The 27,219-nt window shown below is 29.4% G+C and overlaps 2 protein-coding genes, 1 long non-coding RNA gene and 1 pseudogene across 3 annotated transcripts; 2 read left to right on the forward strand and 2 right to left on the reverse strand.

The window, feature by feature from the left end:
* Nucleotides 1–697: 697 nt before the first annotated feature.
* LOC149893733 (uncharacterized) lies at nucleotides 698–1,150 on the forward strand. The gene has a single exon (XM_090074311.1). The coding sequence runs from the start codon at nucleotides 698–700 to the stop codon at nucleotides 1,148–1,150; it is 453 nt and encodes a 150-aa protein (XP_089930437.1).
* A 5,772-nt stretch (nucleotides 1,151–6,922) lies between these two features.
* LOC149893734 (uncharacterized) lies at nucleotides 6,923–7,576 on the forward strand (annotated as a pseudogene).
* A 1,340-nt stretch (nucleotides 7,577–8,916) lies between these two features.
* On the reverse strand, nucleotides 8,917–9,197 carry LOC149893735 (uncharacterized). Its single transcript, XR_016445232.1, has 2 exons — nucleotides 9,131–9,197; nucleotides 8,917–9,014 (listed from the first exon to the last, which is right to left on the reverse strand). It is a non-coding gene; the product is annotated as an uncharacterized LOC149893735 (long non-coding RNA).
* A 3,016-nt stretch (nucleotides 9,198–12,213) lies between these two features.
* On the reverse strand, nucleotides 12,214–14,060 carry LOC149893736 (uncharacterized). Its single transcript, XM_090099982.1, has 5 exons — nucleotides 13,927–14,060; nucleotides 13,093–13,209; nucleotides 12,816–12,918; nucleotides 12,478–12,537; nucleotides 12,214–12,365 (listed from the first exon to the last, which is right to left on the reverse strand). Exons 2-5 carry the CDS (start codon nucleotides 13,171–13,173, stop codon nucleotides 12,289–12,291), a joined length of 321 nt encoding a protein of 106 aa, XP_089956108.1. The 5' UTR covers nucleotides 13,174–13,209; nucleotides 13,927–14,060; the 3' UTR covers nucleotides 12,214–12,288.
* Nucleotides 14,061–27,219: the final 13,159 nt, after the last annotated feature.

Genomic DNA, 27,219 nt, shown 5'->3' on the forward strand with positions numbered 1-27,219 from the left:
ATTAGTTTTGGTTAACAAAATGATAATGAGTTTTAAGTTAAAATTGTCAATATTTATATTCAAATCGAATTTAATACAAAACCAGCGAAATTAAATCAAAATTATCGAAATTAATAAGAAACCAGCAAGATTAAAACGAACCTATCGAAATTTAAAAAAAGAGTTGAAATTAATACTCATGAGGCGAATTTAATACTCCCACTGGTTGAAATTTAATGAAAAATTTAATCTACCAAAAGTAATAAAATTAATTTCGACGTTTTATTAATTATTGCACGAAATCAACAAAATTATTTCGAAAGTATCAAAATAAAATCAAAATTGACGAGATAAGACGAAATAGGCGAATTAGTTCCAAATTTGACGAAATTTAGGCGAAAATTCGGTATGTTTCAAATTTCGATTTTTGTTTTTTTCTAAATTCACGAAATTGCGAAATTCGATTTACCTGCCAGTCTCGTTCTTTCGAAATTCGCGAAATTTATTTTTCTGATAAATTCGAAATTTCGTCTTTCGAAATTCAATATAAATTTCGATACGAAATTTATTTCGACCCAAAACTTGTGGAAAAATTTCGGCTCGAAATTAGTTTCGATCCAATTTTGAATACATTTCGGACCGAAATTTAGATCGAAACATCCGAAATTACGAAATCATCGAATTTCGAACTTCGAAATTCCCATGCTTAATACAAGCAATGCGGTATATCACGAAATGCAAGAACTTAGCGTGGAAAAGGTGGACAAACGAGTACTTAAGATCATTACGAGAAAATTATCAGCGCAAAGGAGGCTATAATCAAAAGGACATAGCAGTGGGAGAAATTTTTTTGCTTAAAGGAGAAGAAATAAATAGAGGTGAGTGGAAAATTGGTATGGTAACGAAACTTGTACGCGGAGAAGATAATATAATCCGCGGTGCTAAACTAAGAACGGGAAATATTCAAGTAGTGGAAATGCTTTATCCGTTGGAAAATTGCCAAGATCCTACTGAGATCGAGGAATTCATAAATGATTCTAAACCTAGCGAAAACATATCAGCAGATCAAACAAAAACTCTGAAGCAAAGACCTTCACGAATGGCGAAATCAAAGGCTAAGGAACTTATAAAAATAACAGCCCTTGATGAGCATTTTGATGAGAATTTGTAGATATTCTCTACCAATTGGGGGAGTGTATCATAAACATTTATTAAACCACGCGATAACGTCTAGTATTTTTACAGTAATTAATATATGGTATGAAGTTGGTAATTATTATCTTATTTTTAGTTACGGATAATTGCCAACTATGTCAAAGTTAGTATAAATAACGCTGTTTTCTTATTAAGAATATACATAAACAAGTTACAAAAAAGGCGTTGAGTCGATCTTCCTTAGTCAGTTAAAAACAAAGAAATATTCACAACAAGATCTATTTTATTATTGGTGGTAGGGAGCGAATACCCGACCCGAATACCCGCGGGTACCCGTAGACGGGTAATTTTAATAACTTCAGTTACCCGATATCCAAGCCTTCGGGTCGGGTATTACCCGATTTAAGCTACCCGAATATTACCCGTAGAAGTACCCGATCATCGGGTAATTTTATTACCCGATATCTTTACCCGAAAGTCGGGTAGTAAAATTACCCGTAGAAGTACCCGAAGATCGGGTAATAAAAATACCCGATAATCTGGTATATTGGGTAATAAAGCTACCCGATAATTTTTTTTTTTTTTTTTTTTTTTTTTTTTTTTTATTTTTTTGTTCTTTAATCTTTATAAACTCGTAATATATAATGCAATCTTTACAGTTTAAGTATAGTTAAAAAAAAAAAAAAAAAAAAAAAAATTTTTTTTTTTTTTTTTTTTTTTTTTTTTAATTTTTTAATTTTATTACAATACACATAAATATAAGTAGGTACACGATTTGCTAAATAGGTAATATAAAGTCGTTTTTTAATATATAGTGTTGATAAATAAAAATTTATTTATTTATTAGTGTTGATAAATAATATAATTTATTACTGTTGTTGTTGTTGTTTGTTTTTGAGTTATTTACAGTTTTTAGAGTTATTAGAGTTGATATTGGTTTCGGAACAAAGTTAGTTTTATATATAGTTTTGAATGTTTTAGGCTTAATAAAAGTTCATAAAGTTGTTAGTGTTTAAAATAAGATCTTTTAATAATGTTTTCAGAGTATTTAAGTTATTCGATTTTTCCAGTTGGGTATTTTTGGATACTAATTTGTTATATAGACAAGGACCACGGTACGAAATAGAAAAGCGCGAGAGAGTAGTTTTTTGGAAAGGTACTTTGAAGTTTCCCGTTCCTCTGGTATGGTATCTATTGTTGCTATTTTGAAAGAAATTCTTTGAAAAGTGAGAAGGAACAAGTCCAATTCGGGTAATAAAATTACCCGATCCTCGAACCGAAGTTTTCGCGCGATCGGGTATTTTCGTTCATTTTTTTCTTGTTTTTTTTTTGTTTTTTTTGTTTTACTGTGTTTTTTTAATTTAACTTTATTTCAATTCTTTTAATATCATATTTGTTTCTATTTATTAGTTCCACTCAGTCCGTGTAAGTATTAATTTTTAACTAATTAAAAGTTAACACTAACATGAAGTGGGTGGAACTAATGCTTTATGTAAGTTTTAATTAGCTAAAATTTTAATTTTACTAATAATTTTTAATTAGCTAAAAATTTATATGGAATAGGTGGAATTAATACTCAATTCTTCACAGTTTTTTTTTAAACATTGTGCTGTCAACTTTTAAATATAAAAGTAAATAAAAATTTCTTTTTTTTTATTTTTCATTTAATACGCTACCCATTTTTGTTACGCGGTTATCGGAACTACCCGTATTTCGGAACTACGCACAAGTCGGGTAATAAAATCGGATATCTCGTACTTTTTTTCAAAACAAAATATGTAAAATAGTTTGTTTTTTTTTTCATTTTTTTATGACTACTTTAAGGTCTTCTTTTTATTAATTCAATTATGACTATTTTAAATCCTTCCTGTAAAATTATATATATATATATATATATATATATATATATACATGTATGTAAAATTATAAGCTATAAATATGTTTTTATATTTTTAAAAACATTTATATAGGAAAGGTAGGGTACAGTGAATTGAGGGGCACAGTGAATAAGAGGTATTTTTTTAAAGATTGGGATTTTGTTCATCATGATAATGTCATCATTTTATATACTCATATATCAGCCATATTTGTTTATAGCCGTTATCCCATAAATTTTGACTACCGGTTTTTAGAAGGTAATATTTGTTTTTTGCTAGCTTAAGTAAGTTTTTTTTACCTTCTTTTTATTTGTTATGGAGATCACGGTTGAAATTATTTAAAAAGTTGAAGTTTTTTATTCGGATTATTGATATTTTTGTTTCATTTTAGCACTTTAGCTTTTCTTTTACAAACACTTGACCCCAAGAAATAAGACTTGAATTTAATTTGTTATGAGTGGTACACAATGAATCGGGATAGAGTAAATCGGTTAATTCACTGTGCCACATTAAAGAGTTGATTCACTGTGCCACATTTTTATTTTTTGAACAACTTTTAAATATATGAATATAATCGATAAAGATATATTTAAAGTAACCTTTTTAAATTTCATGAAGTAAAAAAATTTCTATTAAGTATTATTTCATTATGGTTTTATAATAATTGATGTGCATATTATTTTGAAAAAATAGTTTAACAAAATACTTCTCACATAATTTCATTATAAACAATAATGGTTGTTTATGTTTTATTTGGTTTAGTCAATATGGTCAGAAATCGAAAACAGATTGACAAAAAAAGATGTTCCTTGATCCTAAAAAGTAAAGGATATGCCATTAACTATTGATATTAACATTTTTTAGGGCAGTTTTAAAAAAGTTACTAATGTTTTGGAGGACCACGTTTTTGCGTTAAAATACCAATTCAAACAAAAAATCACGTTTATTTTTTTTCAAGTAGTCTTATTGTGCTAAATCTTTTTTCTCATATGTAACATTAACCATTTTTTTCATTTAAAGCGTGATTAAAAAAACAAAATTGCTGTTATAAGTAATCAAAGTAGAAATTTTTTTAAATTTTATTTGGTTGCTAATGTTTTAGAGAACAGTGTATGTAATACAAGAAAACTTAAAGTAAGCTGATCCTAATATTTTGGATGCAGTTGTAAATGGCATGAACTTAACTGCAATTAATAACTTATCTACTTTTCATGAAGCTTCCTCGACGGAAGTGGCATATATGCAAAAGCTCTAAAGTTCGTTTCAAAGAGAACAACAAGAACTAAGACAAGGGCAAGGCTTCTGTTGAATTAAAAAAGAAAAAAATACAAGAACAAATAATAGAAAAACTTGGGGTTGTTATTGATGTCCTTAAGTGGGGTGGTTCAGGTACATCGATTGATGGAAATACTGGGAGAAGGCTTTTTGAGAACGCTCAAATAGTATCTAGCATTACTAGATTTGATTTATGCTTAATGAAAATGATTTATCCTGTGTTACTAACATTATCCCCAGGATTGCAAATCAATCCAGATGCTTTCCAAGTGTATTGTGTGAATGTTGCAAATAGATAAGTAGAGTTCTATTAATGGTTAATATGCCACAAAGATTACACTATATTTTATCATATGGACATGACTTTGTACGACAATTTTCATTACTTACTGGATTGCTTTCTGAAGAAACTCAAGAATTACGCAACAATCATTTTAACAAAGTTCGAAGGCATTTTTCATGCAAATGTTTCCAAAACAAAACTAACATGGATGTTTTGCGAAGGCTTCTTTGTTCCTCAGATCCACTTATCAGTAAATATACAAAAAAAGTTTCAAGCAGAAAGAAACCATTTGATCCAGAAGTGATACAACTTTTAAAACCGCCTTTGTTTTCTGTTGCGTCATAATCAATACCCTCTTGAATATTTAAGAAAATTGGTTTTTTTAACCACAATTTTTAATTTATTAAATACACAAAAAGGTTAAAGCTTTAAGATCTTTTTTTTATATGGAGTAGGTAGTTTCAAGAAAAATAAAATTGAGCCCACGAACTGTATAAAAACACCTAAAATTAGTAATTGGGTATTTATTTAATCTCTCAAATACATAAAATAGTTTTCAATCAAATTGCCCCATTAATACTAGCTTAAAACTTGCATTAAGAAATTCACTTAAGCTGAAGAACTCTGCAAAATGAACGGTTGCTAGGAATTTCAGGTGGCACTATCAACCAAATAAAAAATCCAACAGTGCCTCAACATTCGTAGTATGAATAAATCTTAATCTGGTGATTATGGGGGTAATATAAAAAATATAATAAAAGTTGATACCATCGTCCAGTTAATAATGATTTTTGTAAATAAAATGTCGCTTAGCAATTTAGGTATCCATAGCAAGCAAGTATTTAAACAAACGTCACCGTTGAAACCGCAATCCTCAAAGTAGAAAACGGTGCAAAAATGCCTCTTTAATCATTTTTATATAACGAGTTATTAGTTTTGTCCAGAAAAAGTGAATTCTCACCCACTGCGTAGTGGTTTGAACCGAAATTTCGGCCGAAACAGAAAGAGTAAAAGGTTGTTGAACCAGAAAGTTCAGATTCGGTTTCGTCCGAAAGCGCTCCCGAGGCCGAAAGTTTCCATTCGTAACAATTAGCGGCAACATTTTAGCAAGACTATATTTTAATTACATAATAATTATTTATTATTACTAAAAAAAGTGGACTTTCCTGAAAATTAATTGAATTAACCACAACTGTTAAAACTATTTAAAGAAAAAAACATCTGCTTATCGTTATCGATATATCGGTTAGTTTCGACGTCTCGATAGCGATACGCAGGTGTTTAGTGAAATCCTCAAAATGTCAATATGACTTGCTTTGTGGATTATAACAATCCATTAGTTAAATATTTTACAAATCATAATCCGAAAATTAACTTACAAACTGCTAACGAATTTTTGTTTTTTGAATTCTCTTTGAAATTCGGATTGTTAATCCGAAAAATATTTACGAGTCAATTTCATTTTAATTCCGATCGCCATTAAATTGTGCGGTCCAAAAAAACTACATTTATATTATGTGCGCGTCATAGAAATAGAAGATTTCTTATTTAATTTTCAATCAGTTCCCATTTAGAAATGTTAACGAATGCCAACTCTCGATAAATAGTGTAATTTTAGGCGCAAAGGATTATAGGATGCTACCGGGACCAAATAATATCGACTTTACGAAATCAAAAGGCCAATTGCAACTGCGATGTCTAGGCACAAAATATTGGCAATGCTCATGCGTGAGCTCAGGGTAAGCCGCTACTCGCGTTTTAAAGTTTTAGGCCGGACGTAAAAGTTAAAGCTTTAGCGTTTTGTTGAAAACGTAAAGTAATTTTGAAAACGTTAATATTTTTACGCACAAAATTTTGCCACAAAGTTTGTATTGCTTTTGTGTATATATATATATATATATATATATATATATATATATATATATATATATATATATATATATATATATAGATATATATAGATATATAGAGATATATATATATATATTTTTATATATATATTTATATATATATATATATATATATATATATATATACATATATATATATATATTTATATATATATATATATTTATATATATGTTCTAATTTAATCCAGTTTATAATTGTTATGGAATCTTCATGTTGAAAAATTACATCATCTTCACCATCACCTACAAGGTAATATTTTAAATGTAACTGCATTTAATTTGCGATTGTTTAACAAGTCTGTAATCTTTAGGGGTATCCAATAAAGTTTTTTTGTATGCGCAAGGCTTTTTAATCCTTTGATTGGCATGTTTATTGAAATTATGATTTAACTTTAAAAAAAAGTCTTTTCTATTCCATTTTAATGCGATGAACTCCGCTGCATGATTCCAGATAATTAATGGAAGTTTTGACCTTCGAGCATTGGCAGTTTAAACGTGGTTCAAAAGAAAGAGGGGATTCATGGGACAAATTATGCAATTCTCTTATTGGATTACCTGAACCTTGTTTTAAAGTTACTGGTAGATTGACTTGTGATCATGTAAACCTTTTGATTGAAAAGTTTAAAGGAAAAGATACAGAAGAAAAAAAAAAAGCAAGTGGAATGACATGTGACTTGATAGATTATGATTTGGTTGTTGCTGATGTCTATAGGAGATATCAGCAATCTGAAAGTGTTCTTCAAGAGCAATTAGTGAAAAATAATGCAAAGATTGATGCGGATAATGTTCAAGCAAAAGAAAGGCGTAAATGGTCATTAGAGACATTAAGTGAAACTGAGAAGTGGAACAATCGACAAGAACTTACAGGAATGTCAGCAAATAATGACAATTAAACAATTGCTTATTTAAAAGACAAGAGTGAAATTGAAGTAAATATAAGAAAAGAAGAGCTTGAAATTAAAAGAACAGAAGTTGAAGCACAAGCAAATACCATGCAACAGATGATGCAGCAACAAAATAGCACGATGCAGGCTATGAAACAACAGTAAGCATCTTTTTTGAGAACTTTAAGCAATTTTTTACCTTAAAAAAAGTGAAGCAGCATGCATATACTGTTTTGAATTTCATAAAAAAGTTATTTAAAATAGTCTGAAAGTGATGATGGCTGGCAATCCAAATAAATTGTTGTTGTTGAACCATATAGGCAAGCACTTGCATTGTGCATTAACGTATATACCAAACACATTTTGTAAAAGTTGGACTAAGTGCCATTCTGAGATTCTTTTTAAAGTTTAAAAATTTAAAATCTTTAACAATATCTCCAAATATCCAGTCAACGTAGCACGTTATTGTTTTAACCTAGCGTCAATATTCATTTTAATATTGGCATTTTAAATCGCATTAATTTCTTGCTCAGTATGTCTCTAGCCTGAATTTCTAGTTCTAGCCTAAAGTCAATATTCGTTTTAATATTGATCTTTCTCATTTCTAGTCTGATTTCTAGCTTTTTGCTTTGAGTTCATCGAGCATTTCTTTAGTTCTTTTGATCTCTTTTAACTCCAATGTTTTGGCTGTTAATTAATTGTGTCATTTCTTTCCACAAAGATTTTTCTTTCTTTTTTAAGGGAGACACTATCCGCCTTTTTTTCTTCGATGTATTTGTTGTCTTTAGTTAGATTTATCAGAAGTCATTTTTCTTGGTGACTGAAAATTCGACTTTTAGAATTCATTTTACAGACACTTAAAAAGTAAGCTAAAAGTGATTTGTGGATATGCATTTAGTAATTTATAGTTTCTTGCATGATAAGCAATTCCGGTCATAAATATTTACGACGAAATTTACAATTTATTAAAAGGAAACAGAATTGGCAGTAAACAAAAAACAGACTATAATAACATATTTATTTGTTATCTTTTCTTTTCTAAAGCTTTAAAATTGTAAAAGTGTTATGATTAACTAAACTATTACCTGTACTGAATTTGTGATTTATATTATCATATAATTTATACATTGATTGTATACAAATTTCGTTATGTGAATTTGTTTCAACAAAAGCTTTTTCCCGTAAAAAAAAATGCATTGCCGCTATTGAATGCTAAGTGCATCGGGAGGGGGGGGGGGTGTTTTAAAGGCCTGGTTTAATTGAAAACTCGTTAAACGTTTAAATCAAACTCGTGGTTTAATTTTTTAAATGTCACTCTAACATAACGTATTTTTTATTTTTAATTTAGAAAAGTTGTACTTTTCTAAATTAAAAAGAAAAGTTGTATCTCCAGATATTTGTAAATAGCGACTAGAAAACATGCTGCCTAAAGTAGGTCAAATTGACGTATTGTAAAATGACGTAATTTAATTGACGTCATGTTAAATTGGTGAATGACAACGAATCAAAGAAAAAATCGTTTTAAAACTTTTAATGAAATTTATTCCAGTTATAATAAACTTGCGAAATGTCATTTAGCTGCTAATTTTGTTTATAGTCGGAACAACTCCGCCCTTTAATACTCCGCTTTTGCATTTGCATCTGTTACCCACTTTAAGAAAAAAAAAAATGTTGCACCTAAATATGCTGAAAAGGTTTTATCATTTGAATCGTCAAAAAACTATCACAATCACAAGAAAATCTTAATCTTAAAAATAAACTTCTTACTGCAACTTGCACCGGAACCAGGTTCGCAGCAAAAGTAGTTTTCGTTGAGATAATGCAAAGCTACAAAAAGAAATTGGGAAAAATTTTATTAAAACATTATTCTTTTAAAAGGTGTATTTTCTAATGGGCTTTTTTATAATTCATTTGATAAAGCAAAACCTTTAAAAAAGTCATTCAAATTTATAATTATCTTGCAAAATGCGGCCAGATATTTCATGTTTTAGTTTTTCATATTTCATATATTATTTCATTTGTCATAAAAAGCATATAACCCATTTTTTTTCGTCAAATAAAAACTAGTTTATATATAGCTGTTAAATCATGTTATGTTAAAATTAAATACTCAGTTATTCTTGCGGTTTGCCATAAATTGGCTTTGCTAAATTCATTAAAACTATGACAAATTATTTTTTTCTTTATTGTATTTACATTCATTTTATGTATAAGTAATTTATCCTTAACTGCATATATTTCTGTTGTTGAACATAAAAATAGAAACTTCTATAATATTCATAAACTGGAAGTCTACAGCAATATAGTAGATGGAGTAGTTCCCTGGACATGAAACCAATATGCTCTAGATAGTTACAAAGCTAGTTGATATTTTGTATTATTTAATACATCTCTAGTTATACATGTACTAAAGTAATTAAGTAAATGATCTCAATTTCTATATTATCATCAGCGTTGTATCTTAAAATGTTAAGAATATATAGTTATATAAAATTAAGCTTAAAACCTGATTCAATTGCTGTTATCTTGAATAACTAAAAGGAAGTTGATGTGACTGGTTAGAGGAGGCCAAAAAGTTTCGACGAATCTGACTGACTTTAATATAATTTAGTTTCTTTTGTTTAAAACAAAAGATTTGTAACAATGCGCAACGAGCATGGTTCGAAAAAAAAACAATAGGTTGCACGTCCATCTCTTATAGGTCCATGGTTTAAGGGAACCTTACGGGCATCCCAGAAGGTACCCTGTGAACTAACAGATATGCCTACATGGGAACCATAACGGGAAAAAAACGGTGAACATATGGAACCCTTATGGGCATCCCAGCGGCAACCCTTATGGGACCCATACTTATTGGTTGGCTGGGCAGTGATGTTAAGCATATTTGACAAACCTCAAATTAGAACTCAATTAAAGGACAAAAATTTTGACATCACAATTAAAGCCATTAAGCTTGTTGCATGGCGAGCGTTTAGTAAACAACGGTTTTCTGGTGAATAAAAGGAGCTCGGATTTTGTCTCACATAAAAATGAGCTTGCAAAAAGCTGCTCAACTTACCCCGCTGGGGTAGGTTGAGCTCAACTTACCCCGCTGGGGTAGGTTGAGCAGCTCGGTAAACTTTAGGGAATATTTTCTCAAACAAATAAAGGTTTTTTTCTGATAGTGTAAAAATTATGTAAATCCGATGCACCATTCAAGAGATCTATTAGATTTAGTAAAAATTGCTCAACTAGCCCCGCCCTACCCTACTTCTTCCCGCAAAGATTTTTCTTTTTTTTTTTAAGGGAGGCACTATCCGTTTTCTTTTCTTCTATGTATATGTAGTCTTCAATTAGATTAGTCAGAAGAAATTTTTCTTGGTAACTGAAAATTCGTCTTTTAGAATTCATTTTACAAACACTTACAAACAAAAGTAAGTTCACTTTACAAACAAAAGTAAGCTAAAAGTGATTAGTGGAAATGCATTTATAGTCTCTTACATGATAAGCAATTCCGATTATAAATATTTACGACAAAATTTAAATTTAATTTAAAAGGAAACAAAATAGACAGTAAACAAAAAATAAGCTGCAATAACATATTTATTTGTTATCTTTTCCTATTTACAGCTTTAAAATTGTAAAAGTGTCATGATTAACTAAACTATTACCTGTAGTGAATTTGTGATGTATATTATCATATAGTTTATATATTGATAGTATACAAATTTCGTTGTGTGAATTTGTTTCAACAAAAGCTTTTTCCCGTAAAAAAAATCCGTTGCCGCTATTACTTGCTAAGTGCATAGGGGGACTATTTTAAAGGCCTGGTTTAATTGAAAACTCGTTAAACGTTTAAATCAAACTCGTGGTTTAATTTAGTAAATGTGACTCTTACATAACGCATTTTTTATTTTTAATTTAGAAAAGTTGTAATTTATCTCCAGATATTTGTAAATAGCGACTAGAAAACGTGCTGCCAAAATTAGGTTAAACTGACGCACAGTGAAGCGAAATGGTCAAAAAGCGGCCAAAACTTAAAATACTGTCCCCCCTCTAACCCTTTCAGAGGCGGGAAAGTATTTTAAACATAATTGTTTTCAAAACTTAAACTAAAATTTAGTTTTATCAATAGAATTCAAATTTCATAAAAAAATCTTTTGGCGTTCAGAAGTAATGACCACGTACAGTTTACAACCCCCTCATTGTGGGGGGGAGGGGGAAATATTTTACACAGATTTATATTTTTTACACTTATGCCCATAAATCCATTTCAGGCAATTTGGGGCAGCTGATTTTTTTTTTAGTTATCCATGATAACATCCCCTAGGATAAAAATGTCATTTCAGGGTGGAACTCTGCGGAACTTTTGAGATAAAATATTTTCAAAAACAATATTTATCGGAAAATTTATATTTTCACCTAATATTTTAATTACTCATTTGGCAAAAGCTATATTCAATATTTTAGGCTTTTTACCTTTGAAAAAGATAAAAGAATGCCTAAATAAAACTTAATGATAAAAAAAATAAGTAAAAAAATCATCTAAATGAGTAAAAACAAATAAAATTTAGAAATGTATTAAAAGTTCTCGAACTTTAGCGAACTTTTTTTACCTTCTACCAGATAGGAAAAAATGCTTCTCTGACTAGGATAGTAGACACGAGAGAACCAAAATATATATTTTTCCTATCATTTGATATTTTTTCTAATAAGTTGTAAAAAAAAATTAATGAAAATGGTGTATTAAAAAAATTCCACTTATGCCCACTTTTTGAGCTTTTCGCTTATTAGTGTGACGTATGTAAAATGACGCAATTTAATGACGTCATGTGAAACTGGTGAATGACAACAAATCAAAGAAAAAATCATTTAAAATGTTTTAAATTTATTCTAGTTATAATAAACTTGCGAAATGTCATACTAATAAACTTGCGAAATGTCATTTAGCTGCTAAGTTTGTTTATAGTCGGAATAACTCCGCCCTTTAATACTCCGCTGTTGCATCTGCACATGTTACTGCCTTAAAACAAAAAATATTACACCTAAATATGCTGAAAACTTTTTATCATTTGAATCACCAAAAAACCATCACAATCACAAGAAAATCTAAATCTTAAAAATAAACTTCTTACTGCAACGTGCACCGGAACCAGCTTCGCAGCAAAAGTAGTTTTCGTTGAGATAATGCAATTCTACAAAAAGAAATTGCGAAAAATTTTGCGCGAGCATAAGTGATCATTTCATGTCAGGGCGTGCAAATACAAGCCGAAAAACTTATTGTATACATGAACGAAAATCATAAAAAGTATGATGCAAATAATACAACTTATAAGTTTCATGTAATGTTAGCTGTCCAAACATTTTTTTAAATTCTCATTTTGTTTGAGACGCCTTCACCGAAGAGTAAAAAGCATATAAATTTTAGTACGAGATTTGCACAACAAATTACATTATTAATAATCATCCTCACTTGAATATCCCTCAGGGCAGCAAGTAAAACCAGCAAATGCTGTTCCAACTGGCTGCTGGTTAGTCCAATCCTGTCGTCCTATTAGTTCAGTTCCAGCAGGGCACTAAACATTTGATTTAACAAAAAGGTAAGATGGCACAAAAAAGAACTCTGCCAGCATGCAGCATTACATTATGCAAGCATCAACAGATCTATATTTTAATACAGCAATAGTTAAATTGACATTCCTAGGATCTCAAATCCCATTTTTTATCTCTGAATAAGCTTAATAACTTACAACAAATTCATACGTTGGGGCAGCAACAACACTTGAAAGCAAAGCAGTCAAAATAACTACTTGGATCGAAATAACTTCCATGTTGATTGATCAAGTTTTTGGCTGTTTAAAGGATGGCTAAAAAAAAAAAAAGTCTAAGTATTGAATATCATTCGACTTTTAATTCTAAAATGATCTAATCTTAGCATTTTTTAACTAGGAAACCTTAACAACGGCCATTTTTCGGAGCAGTAATGATGCAACATGAGATGGATAACTTGCTAAGGATTCTTAAGTTAGTATACAATCATAAAAAGCAAAGTTTTTTTTTATTCTACGAACTTTAACGACATAGAAAAAAGAAATGTTTTTAAATTTGTTTGCTATTCCCTTTTTTTTTTTTCTATTTTTTTACTTTTAAAACATTTCGATTAAGCATCGGCGGTTTTTTCATTGTAAACGAGTAATAACAAATAAAAGACAAATTTCTGAAGCTTATTAAAATAGAACTCTGTAAGCGTTTAAAACAACAAAGTCTTAAGTGCGACAATTTTGCTTTTTATTTTAGCTTGTTATTTTTTAAAAATTAGGTTAACGGTTTTAAACGAATAGTAATTCTGCGCAATGTCTTCAAGGGTTGAAACAAAATGTAAGCTATCGAAAACTTTTTCTTGAATCTTGCGACTTTGTAGGTCTAAATGTAAAAATTTTTCTAAAAGTCGATTTATTTCAAATGACTGATATAGAAGTTTGTACTTTATTCGTTATTACTCATCATGAACGGAAAGTCAAACCGCCGATGCCTAATTTTAAAGATCGTTTACAAGGGAAATACAAAATGTTTTACCAACCTACCTTTGACTTTTAATCTGTTGGTTTGGCACTCCTCTAATTTGATGTTGCGAAAACTTATTTATAAAACATTGGAGCCTGGATCCGAAAGGATTATTATAAATAACAAAAACTCACCTTTTATCAATGGATATTTTCATTAGTGTTATTATCGAATTCATTTAATTTTATCAATCTATAATATTGTTATGATGCTAGTAAAGAGACATCTTCATAAGTAGTTTATCTTGTAAAGAACATTGAATCTTATTTGCTGTATCAGATTAACTGAACTCTTAGCTTATTGTATGCAGCACCACTTCATTAACGTTTCGTTTTTCTCATCGTAGTAACCAGTTAATGCTTTTTAAAACAAAATGTTAGGTAATGTGTTATGGTACTCAGTTAAGGATGCGAATAAGTTTTATAAATCTGCCACCCCAAAAAGAGTTTAGCCGCCCCATCTGCCCCCACATGTCTGCGCGACCGCTTTTTATTAAATTTTTTGTTAATTTTTGGCTTTAATTGTTGTAAAAAATGATACAAAATGCCCATTCGTGTTTTTTTTTCTTTACTTTGTTAATTTCCGTTTTGTTTTGTTTGTTTATTCGATTTTAATTCATCTAATAGATTAGATGAATTAAAGTTGAACAAAGAAAATGCTCTTGATAAAACAACAGCATGTGTTTTTTATAAAAGTATTGCATACCACCTAGCTTTTTTGTTTACTCTCTTAAAGTTCTATTTGTTTCATAGCATCTAAAAAATAAATTGTCAAGCAATATTAAACTATATGATTATAATATTATATAGTTTAATATTGCTTGACAGTTCGACTAAATCAACATTTAGTCGACTTAGTCGATTTTAAAAATAAATTAGTCAATTTTGGTCGACTTTGAAAAATACATTAATCGATTTAGTCGACAGTCGAATAATTTAAAGTCGTAACAGCACTAATTCTAATCCGGCTGTCTAAGAGGAGAGTGGGAATATCGGGGAGAGTGGGAATAAAGTGTGATAAATGGAGAGAATGGGAATAATTTTTACGGCTGATCACTATTTTTTATTTCAATCGCATATGATAAAGTTTTGATTGGCTGAAAAATGAACCGCTGTAGTATCTACACACCCTTCTCGACATTAAACCATCAAACAATTACTGTAGTAGTAATATTTTTAAAAATTTACATTTGTTTTTTGTTTGTTTGTAACTAGTAATATGAATTAAACCTCAAAGAACGTCATAGATGTTGTATTAACTTCTCTATCGTTCTTTGAGATTTAATATTCTTAAGTTATTTTAAAGAGGAGCTCTGTACGTTTAGTTTCACTACTGGCTTAAATAATAATTCTTTATTTTAATTGTCGCGTTTTAGTGACATCTTACTATTTGGAAAAGCATGGCTTCATGTCAGATGGCTTTAACAGATGATTGTTGCAAATCTTTTTTTTAAATCTTACCTTATTAAGAAAGCATAATCTGCAGTTATTTGATATTTTTTCGGGGATAAAGTTTTCAATATCGAGATTAACATTACATAGGTAAGTTTTATTCTTTTGATTTTCAGACAAAAAAAAATTAAGGGGTTTTCACTTACAAATCAAAAGTCAATGCATCTACTAGTATTTTAATCTCAAACCATTAAAACTTTGCGTGATCATCTTAAGCCAGGAAAAGGAGTAAACCTTTACAAAGCGTTTTACAGGATCCTATTCTTGGCTTAAGATGATGACGCAAATCTTTTAATTTTACCACTACTTTTGTTTGAATGCTCAGAAAAGAGCTTTCTTTTTCATCGGACTTTGAGGCCGGCGCACAGTGACTCAGGATGATTAAAAAACGGCAAAAGCTCAATAAAATTTGATAAAAATTGTAAACAAACATTGTATTTGTGGAAATGATAGTTTTTTGGGTCAACGAATCCAAATTTGTAAAATAAACCATTTTTTACGCGCACTTTTGACGCGTATATACGTGTTCGTTCGCTTTCACGCGCTCGTAAGGTTTGGCTGCACGCGTAAAAAATACTTTTGATTAAAATTTTAGAATTTCTTAGCCAATGCACAACATTTTGGTTAGTTAATCTACTTGATATTTGCATGCTTCCGGGAGAATCGCCATCATTTATTTCAGCTGCAACTATTGGTATTGTTATACCATCTATATAAACACAGCTTTAGCAATATTATGGATCGCAGCTGAAATCAGAAAAAAAAAAAAATTTTAGGTTAGTATTTAATTTTTTCCAGAGACTAAAAATAGAGCATAATATTCAACACCTAATTCTTTTATTTTTTCTCCTTTGGTGCGCTCTCCAAGTCCACCCATTGTATATGGGGTCTTCCAGAACCAAAGTGGCTTCTTTTATTGTCATAAGATTTTCTTAAAGGCATTTATGTTTTTTATCTATAAATGAAATATAATTTCTACCACATTGTATTAGTTTTTTCTTCACTTTTGAAATAAATGTAGCTAAAGTAGCCTTTCCAATATTTATGATCTCTTTGCTAACTTCTTCAGCTTTATTTGATTTCGTTAAGTAAATCCTTCCATAATTCTAATATATCCACTCCTAATTCACTTACATTCCGGATAAGATCAAATCTTTTTATTGTTATTTTTTTTAAGAATCACCAATTTAATAAAATCATTAATATATATCAGAAACATTTTGAGTACTTTATATAATTTTCACTTTAAGCAGTTTAACATTTTATGTTACTATTTCTTTGACAATTATCAAATTAAGTTTCCCATAATGTTTAAGTAAATAATGTTACTTGTATATTACAGGAAATACAGAAGTTGTTAAGTAAAGCTATTTCAAATATGTAGCACTTATCAAATAATAAATCATTATTAATATAGACATTTTAACAAATTTTTAAGTAGCATATGAGGACAAAACTATGTTGCTTGAAACTATATTTTATATATGAAAACAAGTTATACAAATAAAAAACTCAAATTCAAACAATACAAAATGTGAATGAGTCCATAAAAAACTTGCTTTCCGCCATTTTCATTTGTTTTGATATAATAAACCACTGTTAAAAAAAAAATCAGATTGCGATTTTTTTTTTCTTCAAATTAGATGAATTTTCTAAAATAATGTAGAATAAATACATTATATTTAGATTAAAAAGTCTCCATTTTTACTAATAAAAAATCTCTCATTTTTCAGATTTCCTTGAAAAATGAGAGATTTTTTATTGAATTGAAAATTTAAATTGAAAATTTTTAACTTCTGTTAACCATAAAAAAAACATCATAAGTTTAATGAAAAAAACTATTTTTACTTTTTAAATAAATAATCATTGTAATTTATTATTATTATAAAAAAGGCCAATATATTTACAAAAAAAGTTGTGAGGGGTTTATTGCCATTTTTGTTGTTGTTGTTTTCAGTTACTGTGCGGCGTGTTAAATGATTTCATGTTTCTTAATTGGTTTAATTGTTAGTTCGTCTTCTTATCCCAGTTGTTTATTTATTTTTTTAACTTTTCTTCTTTCACAAGATGAATAATCAACCTGAATTAAGTAAATTTTATCATTTACTTACTTGACAGGTTGATTATTAATCTTGGGTACGTCCTCTCCGATCGTTGTTTTTAGTACTTTTCTTCTTTTCGCTTTATCATTTATTTTCATGGCAGGTTGAATAAGTCTGCATGTGTTCGTCTTTTCATCGTTGTTGTTTTTAACTTAATCCTTTTCGCTTTATCATTTATTTATACGAAGAGTTGACGAGTCATCTTCAACCCTTATAATCAACCTGAATTAAGTAAATTTTATCATTTACTTACTTGACAGGTTGATTATTGATCTTGGGTACGTCCTCTCCGATCGTTGTTTTTAGTACTTTTCTTCTTTTCGCTTTATCAATTATTTACATTGCAGGTTGAATAAGTCTGCGTGTGTTCGTCTTTTCATCATTGATGTTTTTAACATAACCCTTTTCGCTTTATCATTTATTTATACGAAGGTTTGACGAGTCATCTTGCGTTTGTCTTTTTTCATCGTTGTTTTTTCTTGATTCTCCCACCTCACAGGACTGTCTATTTTAGAATTTCATGCTAATAAATCAACTATCTCATATGGAATAATTATTGATATCATTTTTGTGAATGTTTATACGTTTTATTTTACATCAAGACGGCAGGAAAATCCTATAATCAAAATAAGAAAATCCGCGCATTTCCTCACCAGAACTTTCTCAAATAATTTGGTAAAGCAGTATCAACTTAACGAATAAACTTTACCTTTAAAAAAGAATAAGATATCTCAACTTTTTAAATTTCAGAGCCTTTGCGAGGGAGGCCGGGTAACAAATCATCACAGACACATGAATCTCTATTTCCACTTAGCTAGCACATGACGCAAAATTATAGACGACCCTAAAGTCCAGCAATGGGAGTTTCGGCTAATAGATTTTTACGCTAATTTTAAACTCATAGAAGTTTAGTTGAACTGTACTCAAAAGAATGTGAAGAAAAGTTGAGTGTAGTAGAAAGATGGAATTGCACGGTAAAAAAAATATGTGGAAAAATTTTACAGCCAAATTCAACACATAAATGAAAGAACCTCTTGCATGATCTAGTTAAAGAAAATAATAATACTATACACTCTTCAATATTACATTCACAGTTAGATGGACTGAAAATGTATTCCCAATATATACAGCACAAAATTCAAACCCTAATTACATATAAGAATAACCATTATAAAAACAAAAAGAGATACGTGGAACTTTCTGCGAAGCAGATTTATTAAAAAAAAGAACAAGGTGTTTTGCAGAATAGAAAAAATCTTAAAGAAAACTCAAACAAAAGTGCTAATAAAATGGGTTTGATTACCCAGGTTTCTTTAATTCGTGGTTAAATAATAAAGATCTCTTTGATATCTCATACTGATCAAATTCACATAGAAAAGATACTAAAAAAAGTTTTGAAGTAGTTGAAGTTTTCAAAAATATTTGAATGCGCGCTTGGTATCTGATTAAATATATATTTTTTGTTAGTAAATATTTTAAATAACTTTTAGAGTTAACACCAGCCTTTTCCACAGTTTTATTCGCTTTCCAAAGGTTTCAGGCTGTAGTTTTCTTTTTACTTTTTCAGCATATAATCCATCTGCTCCTCACAATTCCAGATCCCTTAGACGGACTGGAATATAAACAAACGGAAAATCGTTCAATACAACCGTTTAATACTTGAGCTTGAGTAAGTCAAATTAAAATTAAAAATAATTAAGGCGTTGAATTCAGGGCGTTTATCGGAAAATGTACAGTACTTACCAACCTATAACGGCAATGAATTTTTTTTAAAACCTTTTGCTGAAACAAATTCACATAATGAAATTTGTACACACTTGCTTAGCATTTTACATTAAAAAAATTAATTCACCTTGGCACTTTCAGTTCCAAATCCTAAGTTGTAGGTAACCAACAGTTGGTCATATACACCTCTTACATGATCAAGAAAATCTCTTTTGATTTCTCCATTTTAACAGATTCCATTTGAATATAAATGCATGGCAATGTTCTAGAAAATACAGAATTCTTCTTTGACTCCTTTTGGGAATGATGCTATACTACAATGTACTTTTATTTATCTTTTTTTCTAATACTTTAATGAAAATAAAGGTTTTTTTTAAAAATAATGAGAAAACTATTTTTAAAAAAAATTGGTTTTCTCATGCTAATACAATATATATATATATATATTTATATATATATATATAAATATATATATATATATATATATATATATATATATATATATATATATATATATATATATATATATATATGATATAATAAAAATATTTTTCATTGGTTTTTGAATAGGATAAGCTTTGTTAATTGCTGCTTAAGCTTTTTTCCAGTTAGTTTGGCAGTTTGTTCTTTACCCAGGTGATAAAGACATACTTTGCTGAAATAGGTTTAGTCTAAAAATAAATGGTTATGAGTTGTAGCTAAGTCAAACATATGAGAAGTTTGTTCATTATTTATTTTTGTATTCAAAAATTTACTAATAGATTATGAATTTCATTTTAAGGTGTTTTTACATGCGTTTAAACGCGTTTATATCTTAAACTATAGAGTGATTATCCCTAAACATTAAGAGTTAATCAACATTCAAAAATGTAAACTTACAATATATCATATATTTTTTGACAATGCATTTTAATAATGCATTTTTATCAAAAAATTCTCTTAATAGTTTTGAAAGTCGTTCTGAATAACAAATCATAAACATTTGACTCAATTATTGAGAGCTGGAATATTGCAAAGAATAAAATTTAAGTAAAATAATACATATTACTAAAAAAAATACATTTGGTATTTAATATTCTTTTTAAATATTATATTCATTAATTATATTCATGTATTAAATAAGCTAAGAGCTCTGATCACCGCCATCTTCTGGCCAACATTGGTTTCAACTTTTTTTGAAAAAGCATTAGAAAACGCTATCCAGTTATTTAAGTTCTTTAAAGTAAAAGGCCTGTTTTTTTTTAAGAGCAATAATAGAACTTAATGTTGTTTAAACTGTATATGTATTTATGCTAGTTTTGAACAATAATGCAGGGCTCTATATAGTTATTACCACTTTAGTTATGCCCCTGTCCAGTAAAGACCAGATCAGGGAGAAAGTAACCAACCATATCATTTTTTTTTTTAAGAACTGACTTATGATAGGTTACATCCCTCACATGGGCAAGGAGGCAGGTTGGAGGGGCACTGTTTTCCAATAACGCTATTCAACCCTGATAATTGAAAGATAGGGTTATTAAAAAATGCTGCCATTTTTGTTGTGAACATGATAAGTTTGTAATGTTTACATTTTTATATAGTTAGATCTAATAGCCTTATTTGCAGTTAATATCAGATCAATACAAACTGTTAAAAAATTTACAAGCTATCCCCAAATGGCTGAAAATGGGACTTTTTAGTTAAGTGGCCAATATATTTTTAGATATAACTAATTTCTAAAATGTAACAAGCTGCTTACATTTTGGCCAGACAATTGAAGCTAATCAGAAAACTAACATGTAAGGACTTGTAGATGAATAGAAAAATGCTACAGTTAACTTCATCTTGCCTTTTTTTAGCATTTTTCCAAAGTTGAGGAGGCTGTAGTTTTTTTCTAACATGATACAAGCTAATGAAAATCACTATTTTTAGGACATAAATATCCAGAGCAAAAAAACCTGACTGGATGAGATGATGCCTTACACAACTGGTGGAAGCCCTGATATTATGTTGCTCCAGTGTACCTTAAAGCTGCTTGCTGGTCATTTTCCTGTTTTTTTCTACACTCCTTTAACAACACTCACTTTGCACGAGCTATTATTGATGATTTCCGGCCAGAGATTAAGCGTTTTAAAGACGAAGTCAGACCTTCATCAAGTCTTTTCTTGACAGTATGAGCTGCTTTCTGACTGAGACCAAATTTTTTGGCAATCTCTCTTTGAGAATATGTATTAAGCAGCATGTATTAAATGCATGCATAGCATGTACAGCATTTAATATGTATTCAGCGGGGCTTCAACCTCAGCGGGGCTTCAACCTTCCCTCTTTTTCACCATTTTTTAAAAGCTATCTTTCAGAGAAAATTAAACTAATTATTCAAAAAGTTCAAGTGAAAAAACAAGCAAAAAAATTGTCATTAGCCTGGTAAATATAACCATACTGCCCCACACTCATAAAATCTTGAAAAATAATCATAAATTGAAATTGTTTACTTAAACCTGCTTACATAATTTTAAAAAATAATGCTTACAAAACTATAAATTAGTATTAAAAAAAATTAAAATATCGTTTGTTCGCATAAAAAAAAAATTCAAATACAGGAGACTAGGTTTTTATCCACCAATAAACAAACACGCCTCCTTTTAGTAGTGTTACGGGCAGCGCCGGAAGTTTATAAAAATTGTCGGATTTTCTAATCGTACCACAAATCCCAAATTGTACAACGAACACTGATAAAAGTCAGACATGCCTTAAATCACCTGAGTACGACCATAGTCATTCTTTTCATTTAGATAAAGAGATTATGATGGGCCAGGATTGGTTGTCACTAAACACCGGCGATTTAGTTCGTGAAATCAAAGCATCTGCGAATCGAAACTTTTCTTATTACGATACGATGCGATAAGATATCGGAATGTGTGTATCATAAGTTTTTTATATTACGATAATATCGTACCCAAAAAATATGCAATGATAATATTTCGATATATATCGATTCATTACGATACTTATCGTTCAATTACGATAAATATCGAAACTCATATCGTTACTCAAACGATAACGATACTTATCGCTTCATTACGACTGATTTTACTTTTTCCGACTAAATGATAATTTTTTTAAAAACCTAAATAACAAATAAAATTACTGACAAATGAACTTTTTTGTTCATATATATATATATATATATATATATATATATATATATATATATATATATATATATATATATATATATATATATATATATATGTATATATATATATATATTTTACGTATATTATACACCCGCCGAAAATTCGCTCATTTGATACCATCTTACAAGAGAACCGAGTTTTGTTCAAGGGGGATACATATTAACATCTCCGTTCTGTTAACGTGTGTATTTGCATCACGAGGTCTTCCTTTTTCAATTGCGTTTCTCAGCTCTTTGTTAAAATGTTTCTCTCCTCTTTCTAACATCAACATTTTAATTTTTTTTAATTTTCATTGATTCTTCTTTCATTATCTTAATACGAAACGTAGTAATAAATTATGCTAAGGAATGGGAGGGTGTGTTATCTTTTGTTCGTCTTCTTTCCTTCGTTTTAAATTATTTTTATTAGGACTAATTTTATATGCCAACTAACTTCAAAAATTATCCTACTTTTTTCCATGTTCAAAAAAAATTTCTCAGCGAGTGTTACGAGAAATTAAACAATATTGACGAGGAACTGTTAACTATTTAGACCGAGGGGAAGTTAAAAAAAACGTTATGGAGAGTCCAAGAGTAGTTTGCTTTTATCATACGTTGTCGGCACTAATATTAAAAAGTATGATATCAAAAATTTGTAATTCAGATAAAGATTCTGCTAAACGTTTTTAGCCAAATTGCTGATGGTTCCTAATGCCTTCCAATCGCTTCTTGTAAAAATCTGAATGTTTAATCTGTTTGAACAAGTCTTTAACAAAGATGAGCCGAGCTTGCAAACATTCCTTGATTTTAACTCCCATTTTTGATGGTTTCAATGACAAATGAAAACAACTTTTAAAAATATTAGTTGATTATTAGCGGTTACTCATTTTATGATAATGTAGATTGAATTATTGCTTAAAAATCTTTTTTTAATCATCTCTCAGGAAAATTTTTTTTATGTTTGGATAATTATCTTTCGTCTAGATTTTTACACGCCTTAAGGAAGCGTTAAATTTTGGACAAAGAAAGTTAACGTAACTTTGTTCTTATTCCCTGAAATCCTGGTTAATTTGTTTTCAGTTAATTTGTAATCACAAATTTTCATCAAAAACTTTACTTTTAACAATTAAATTTTTTGTTCAAATACTTATCTCTCTAACTGTATTTCAGGACTTTCACTAAGTTCAGAAAGTTTTAAAAAGGCAAATAACATCTCGACTAGCAGAAATTGGAATTTACATGTTTTTGTTTCAGTATATATGGATTCTTTGTCAGAAATCAATGATCTAGAAGATTTAAGAAAACATTACAATGATAGAGATAGCTGTATGCGTTATCTGAAATCCCTTAAAATAGAAACATCAAATTTTGGCTGTTCTTTAGTTGCTATCCTTATCGAGAAACAGCCAGATAAGCTAATACTTTTAATTTCTAGAAAATTTGCTGGAGAGTTTTAGAATTGTAATTCTAAAACAGCAAAAGTGATGTTTTATCTGTTTGATGTTAGCTCATGTCAAAATTTTGTCATTCTAACAATTTATGATTTGAATACAATGGGAAACACCACATTTATATATCCAATAAGTAGCGAACCCAAACTAGTGCAACTCCTGTATATGTATCTGATAGCATTTTATTAGAGATAGCAAAGGAAAAGTTTTTTTTTAATAACTCTGAGAGTAAGCGTGGGAAATTCAGAATATTATTTGACAATGGTAGACAGAGGCTGTATGTTACTTAAAATGTATGTTAAAGATTGAAATTAAAGACAATGAGACGAGAGGATATAATTATAAAGAAAAATGGTCTATTAAGTAATTACACTGCTAAAAACATAAGGTAAAGCATAAAAATGTACAAAGGCTACAAATAACTGGCACAAATAGAGCCTCAATATACACTGACAGTTTACTATTTTTATAAAAATTATAAATATTACAAATTTATATTTAAATATTAGAAAGGTTCGATTTATCTCGGACGTGTAAAAGCTACCCGCACATTTCAAAGTTAAATTTAACTGATTTTGAAGATTGTTCCGAAGATTATCCAATTGACCTAAAGATTGGATGTAATTTGTACCATAAAGATTGTGACTCGTCTATTCTAGGATGGGTATTACGTGGCTCAACGCCTAATTAAAGAAATGTTGATGAGAAGATAATCCTGAACTTGGGCGTTAATGCTAATTTACTGAGAAGTGTAAAAGATGAGCGTAGCGAGAAAGATGAGCTATGAGGTGATTTAAAAAAAACTTGGAGTGTGAAGAAAATACAATGAACTGACGAGTTTGTGGTACATAAATTAGAAAATGATATTATGCATACTGATGAGAGATGTGTTACCAAGTTTCCTTTTTTAATGAATATAAAATAGATAATATTATTGGAAGAGTTCCTGACAATTAAATCACTAAAAGCAAACAATCTAGCGCACAGGCCAGTTATGAGAAAGAATAAAGAAACCACTAAGGTAAGACTGATATTTGATACTTCCTGTTTAAACGATAGGATTGTCCTTGAATGATTGTCTTCAATTAGGAGCAAATATATTATCCAAAATGTTTGGTATACTACTGCGGTTATACCACAAACTTTCTAAAACAGAGATTTCTAGTGAGAATAAAGATTATTTTGAATCTTGATGGTATAAAAACGTTGATGCAGAATAGGAGTCTGTATTGATTATCTATAGGCTTTTAAGAGTGTTATTAGGTCTGAAAAGGTATTCCGTTTTCGTTAAATGAAACAATATGGCATCACACCATAGCTAAAGAGATAAGCAATAAATTTTAAAAAACAAAAGAAAGTAGACATAAGTTTGCTAGATATTAGATTGAAACAAGGTAGGATCAGAATGTTGTTATATTGTCTAATGAAAGGAAGTTCAACTAAGATGGGTGTGATGGTTATCAATATTATTGGGATGATTAAAGAAGGAAATATTTTATCCTGACATAATTTTGGAGATGATTGCTTAATGGTTTGGGGAGCCTTTGGAAGTAGAGGATCTTCAAGCAAATTATTTTGTAAAGGTACTATATTAAGAAGACAATATAAAACTACATCGGAAAAGCTTTTTACCCTACTTTTAAAACTAAGTAGCAAAATTACAATATTTCTACTAGATGAATATTCATAGCTCAATTCATCCAAAAAATTGGGAACAAACAAAGAAAACAAATTTTTCAATAATCTCCAAGAACTTTAATCCTATTGAAAATCGTATCTTTTAATCCTATTGCCCGAACTTTAATCCTATTGAAAACATATATTGTAGCTTAGCTTGTTTGGTTTATGCAAATCAAAAGTGATTTACTAATATCAATAAGTTAAAATAAAAAATAATGGAATAATGGGATCAAATAACCTTAGATGAATTAAAGCATTTTATTTTACAATGCACAGTGGTCCAGGACCATGCCATAAATAAAAAAATATATATTGTTTTATAATAAAAAAAATCTTAAAGTTGAATTATATATGTTATGTGAAGACCAGATTTCAATTTTGAAGGTCCGTAATTTTTTTAAAAATTTGACTAAGGAGGATTCGAAGTTCAAAGACTGAAGAAAATTACATTTTTTCGGGCAAAAATCTGTCTACAAACTTTTATACATGTTGACTCCTACAGATATCAAAGCTATGAAAATTGTTTTGAATATTCTTAGGAAATGTAGATGGTCAACATAAAATAATTTAGAAATGTAAAAAAGCTTACAAAAGACACAATTTACCGCTTTTTAAACACTTTTTTAAATAAATTGTTAAAAAATAAAACTTTGATCGACCAGGAAAACTTTCGCCCAGGTTTGCCCACTTTGAAATTTTTTGCTTTTGAAAAAATAGCGTGTTTAGAAAAATGTAAAAAAAGTTTTGGCTGCTTTTGTTTGCTTTTGTACCTGTAGGGTTAGTCCAAACATGATGTATTTAGACTAAAATGCAGCTCCCCTTTGACTCCCAATGTTTTGAAATATTGTTTTTTCTAGTTTCAAACGTGAAAACGAATAGCGGAATATTCCAGAATAAAAGCGGAAAAAACGGATAAACAAAACAATCAAAACAAATAAAATTCACAAAAAATCAAATAACTATTAAGTGGTGAAACCAAGTTTTTATATGAAGAACAAAGACATTTTTGATTACTTGTTTAAAGTAATCAAAAATGTCTTTGAGGATAAATATGTAAGTTTAATTAGTGAGGAAGCACAAACCGAAGTTAGTATATTGTTTTCTCAATGTTATCCCAAGCACAATCAGATTAGGTCAACTGAAAAGTTTATGAAAGACTTTAAAAAGTAATTTAATAAGATTTATAAATCGTTACGAGAAATGGTTACCTATGGAATTTATTGTAAATGAACCTCAACAGCAAGTTAGAATAAACAATTTACAACGAGGTGCACCATCAAAATTATCTAAAGATCTCTCAATAAGGTCTAAGAAAAGAAGATCGTCAGACATTATTAAAAAATTAGGAGTTACCAATGAAATCCTGTTTCATGCCCTTATTCTTAATCTCAACAAAGAAGGACGAATTAAAGACGCCCAAGTTCTGAAACATTTGATGGAAAGTAAAATTGATGGATCCTGCAATATATCATGCTCTAAAAGCTACTCACCAGAAGATGCTCTAGCTTTAATGTTAGACTGTAGAATGAGTAGGGCTGACTATCAAACTATTCGCCAAGGGGCCTTAGATAAAGGTTGCATGTTATACCCTGCCTACAATTATATTGTGAAAGCTAAAAATGATTGCATTCCAGATTCCGGAATTGTTACCTCAGACTACAGTGCTTCTGTGAATCTTCAAGGAATAATGGATCACACTGCAAACAGGATTTGGAAAGTCATGGATAAATCAAAACTACCTGAGCCTTGC

The sequence above is a fragment of the Hydra viridissima genome, unplaced genomic scaffold (genome assembly GCF_058129835.1).
Source record: "Hydra viridissima isolate aposymbiotic clone 2 unplaced genomic scaffold, HvirCarnegie_v1 scaffold_1, whole genome shotgun sequence".
Lineage (NCBI taxonomy): Eukaryota > Metazoa > Cnidaria > Hydrozoa > Anthoathecata > Hydridae > Hydra > Hydra viridissima.

Excerpts from the sequence above, each read along its gene's own strand:
- LOC149893736 (XM_090099982.1), bottom strand. The coding sequence starts at position 13,173 with ATGGAAGTTATTTCGATCCAAGTAGTTATTTTGACTGCTTTGCTTTCA. Across the intron at positions 12,919-13,092 it reads CCCCAACGTATGAATTTGTT|TGCCCTGCTGGAACTGAACT; the intron begins GTAAGTTATTAA and ends TCAAATGTTTAG. Across the intron at positions 12,366-12,477 it reads TGGTTCCGGTGCACGTTGCA|GCAGTAACATGTGCAGATGC; the intron begins GTAAGAAGTTTA and ends TTTTGTTTTAAG.
- LOC149893733 (XM_090074311.1), top strand. The coding sequence starts at position 698 with ATGCGGTATATCACGAAATGCAAGAACTTAGCGTGGAAAAGGTGGACA.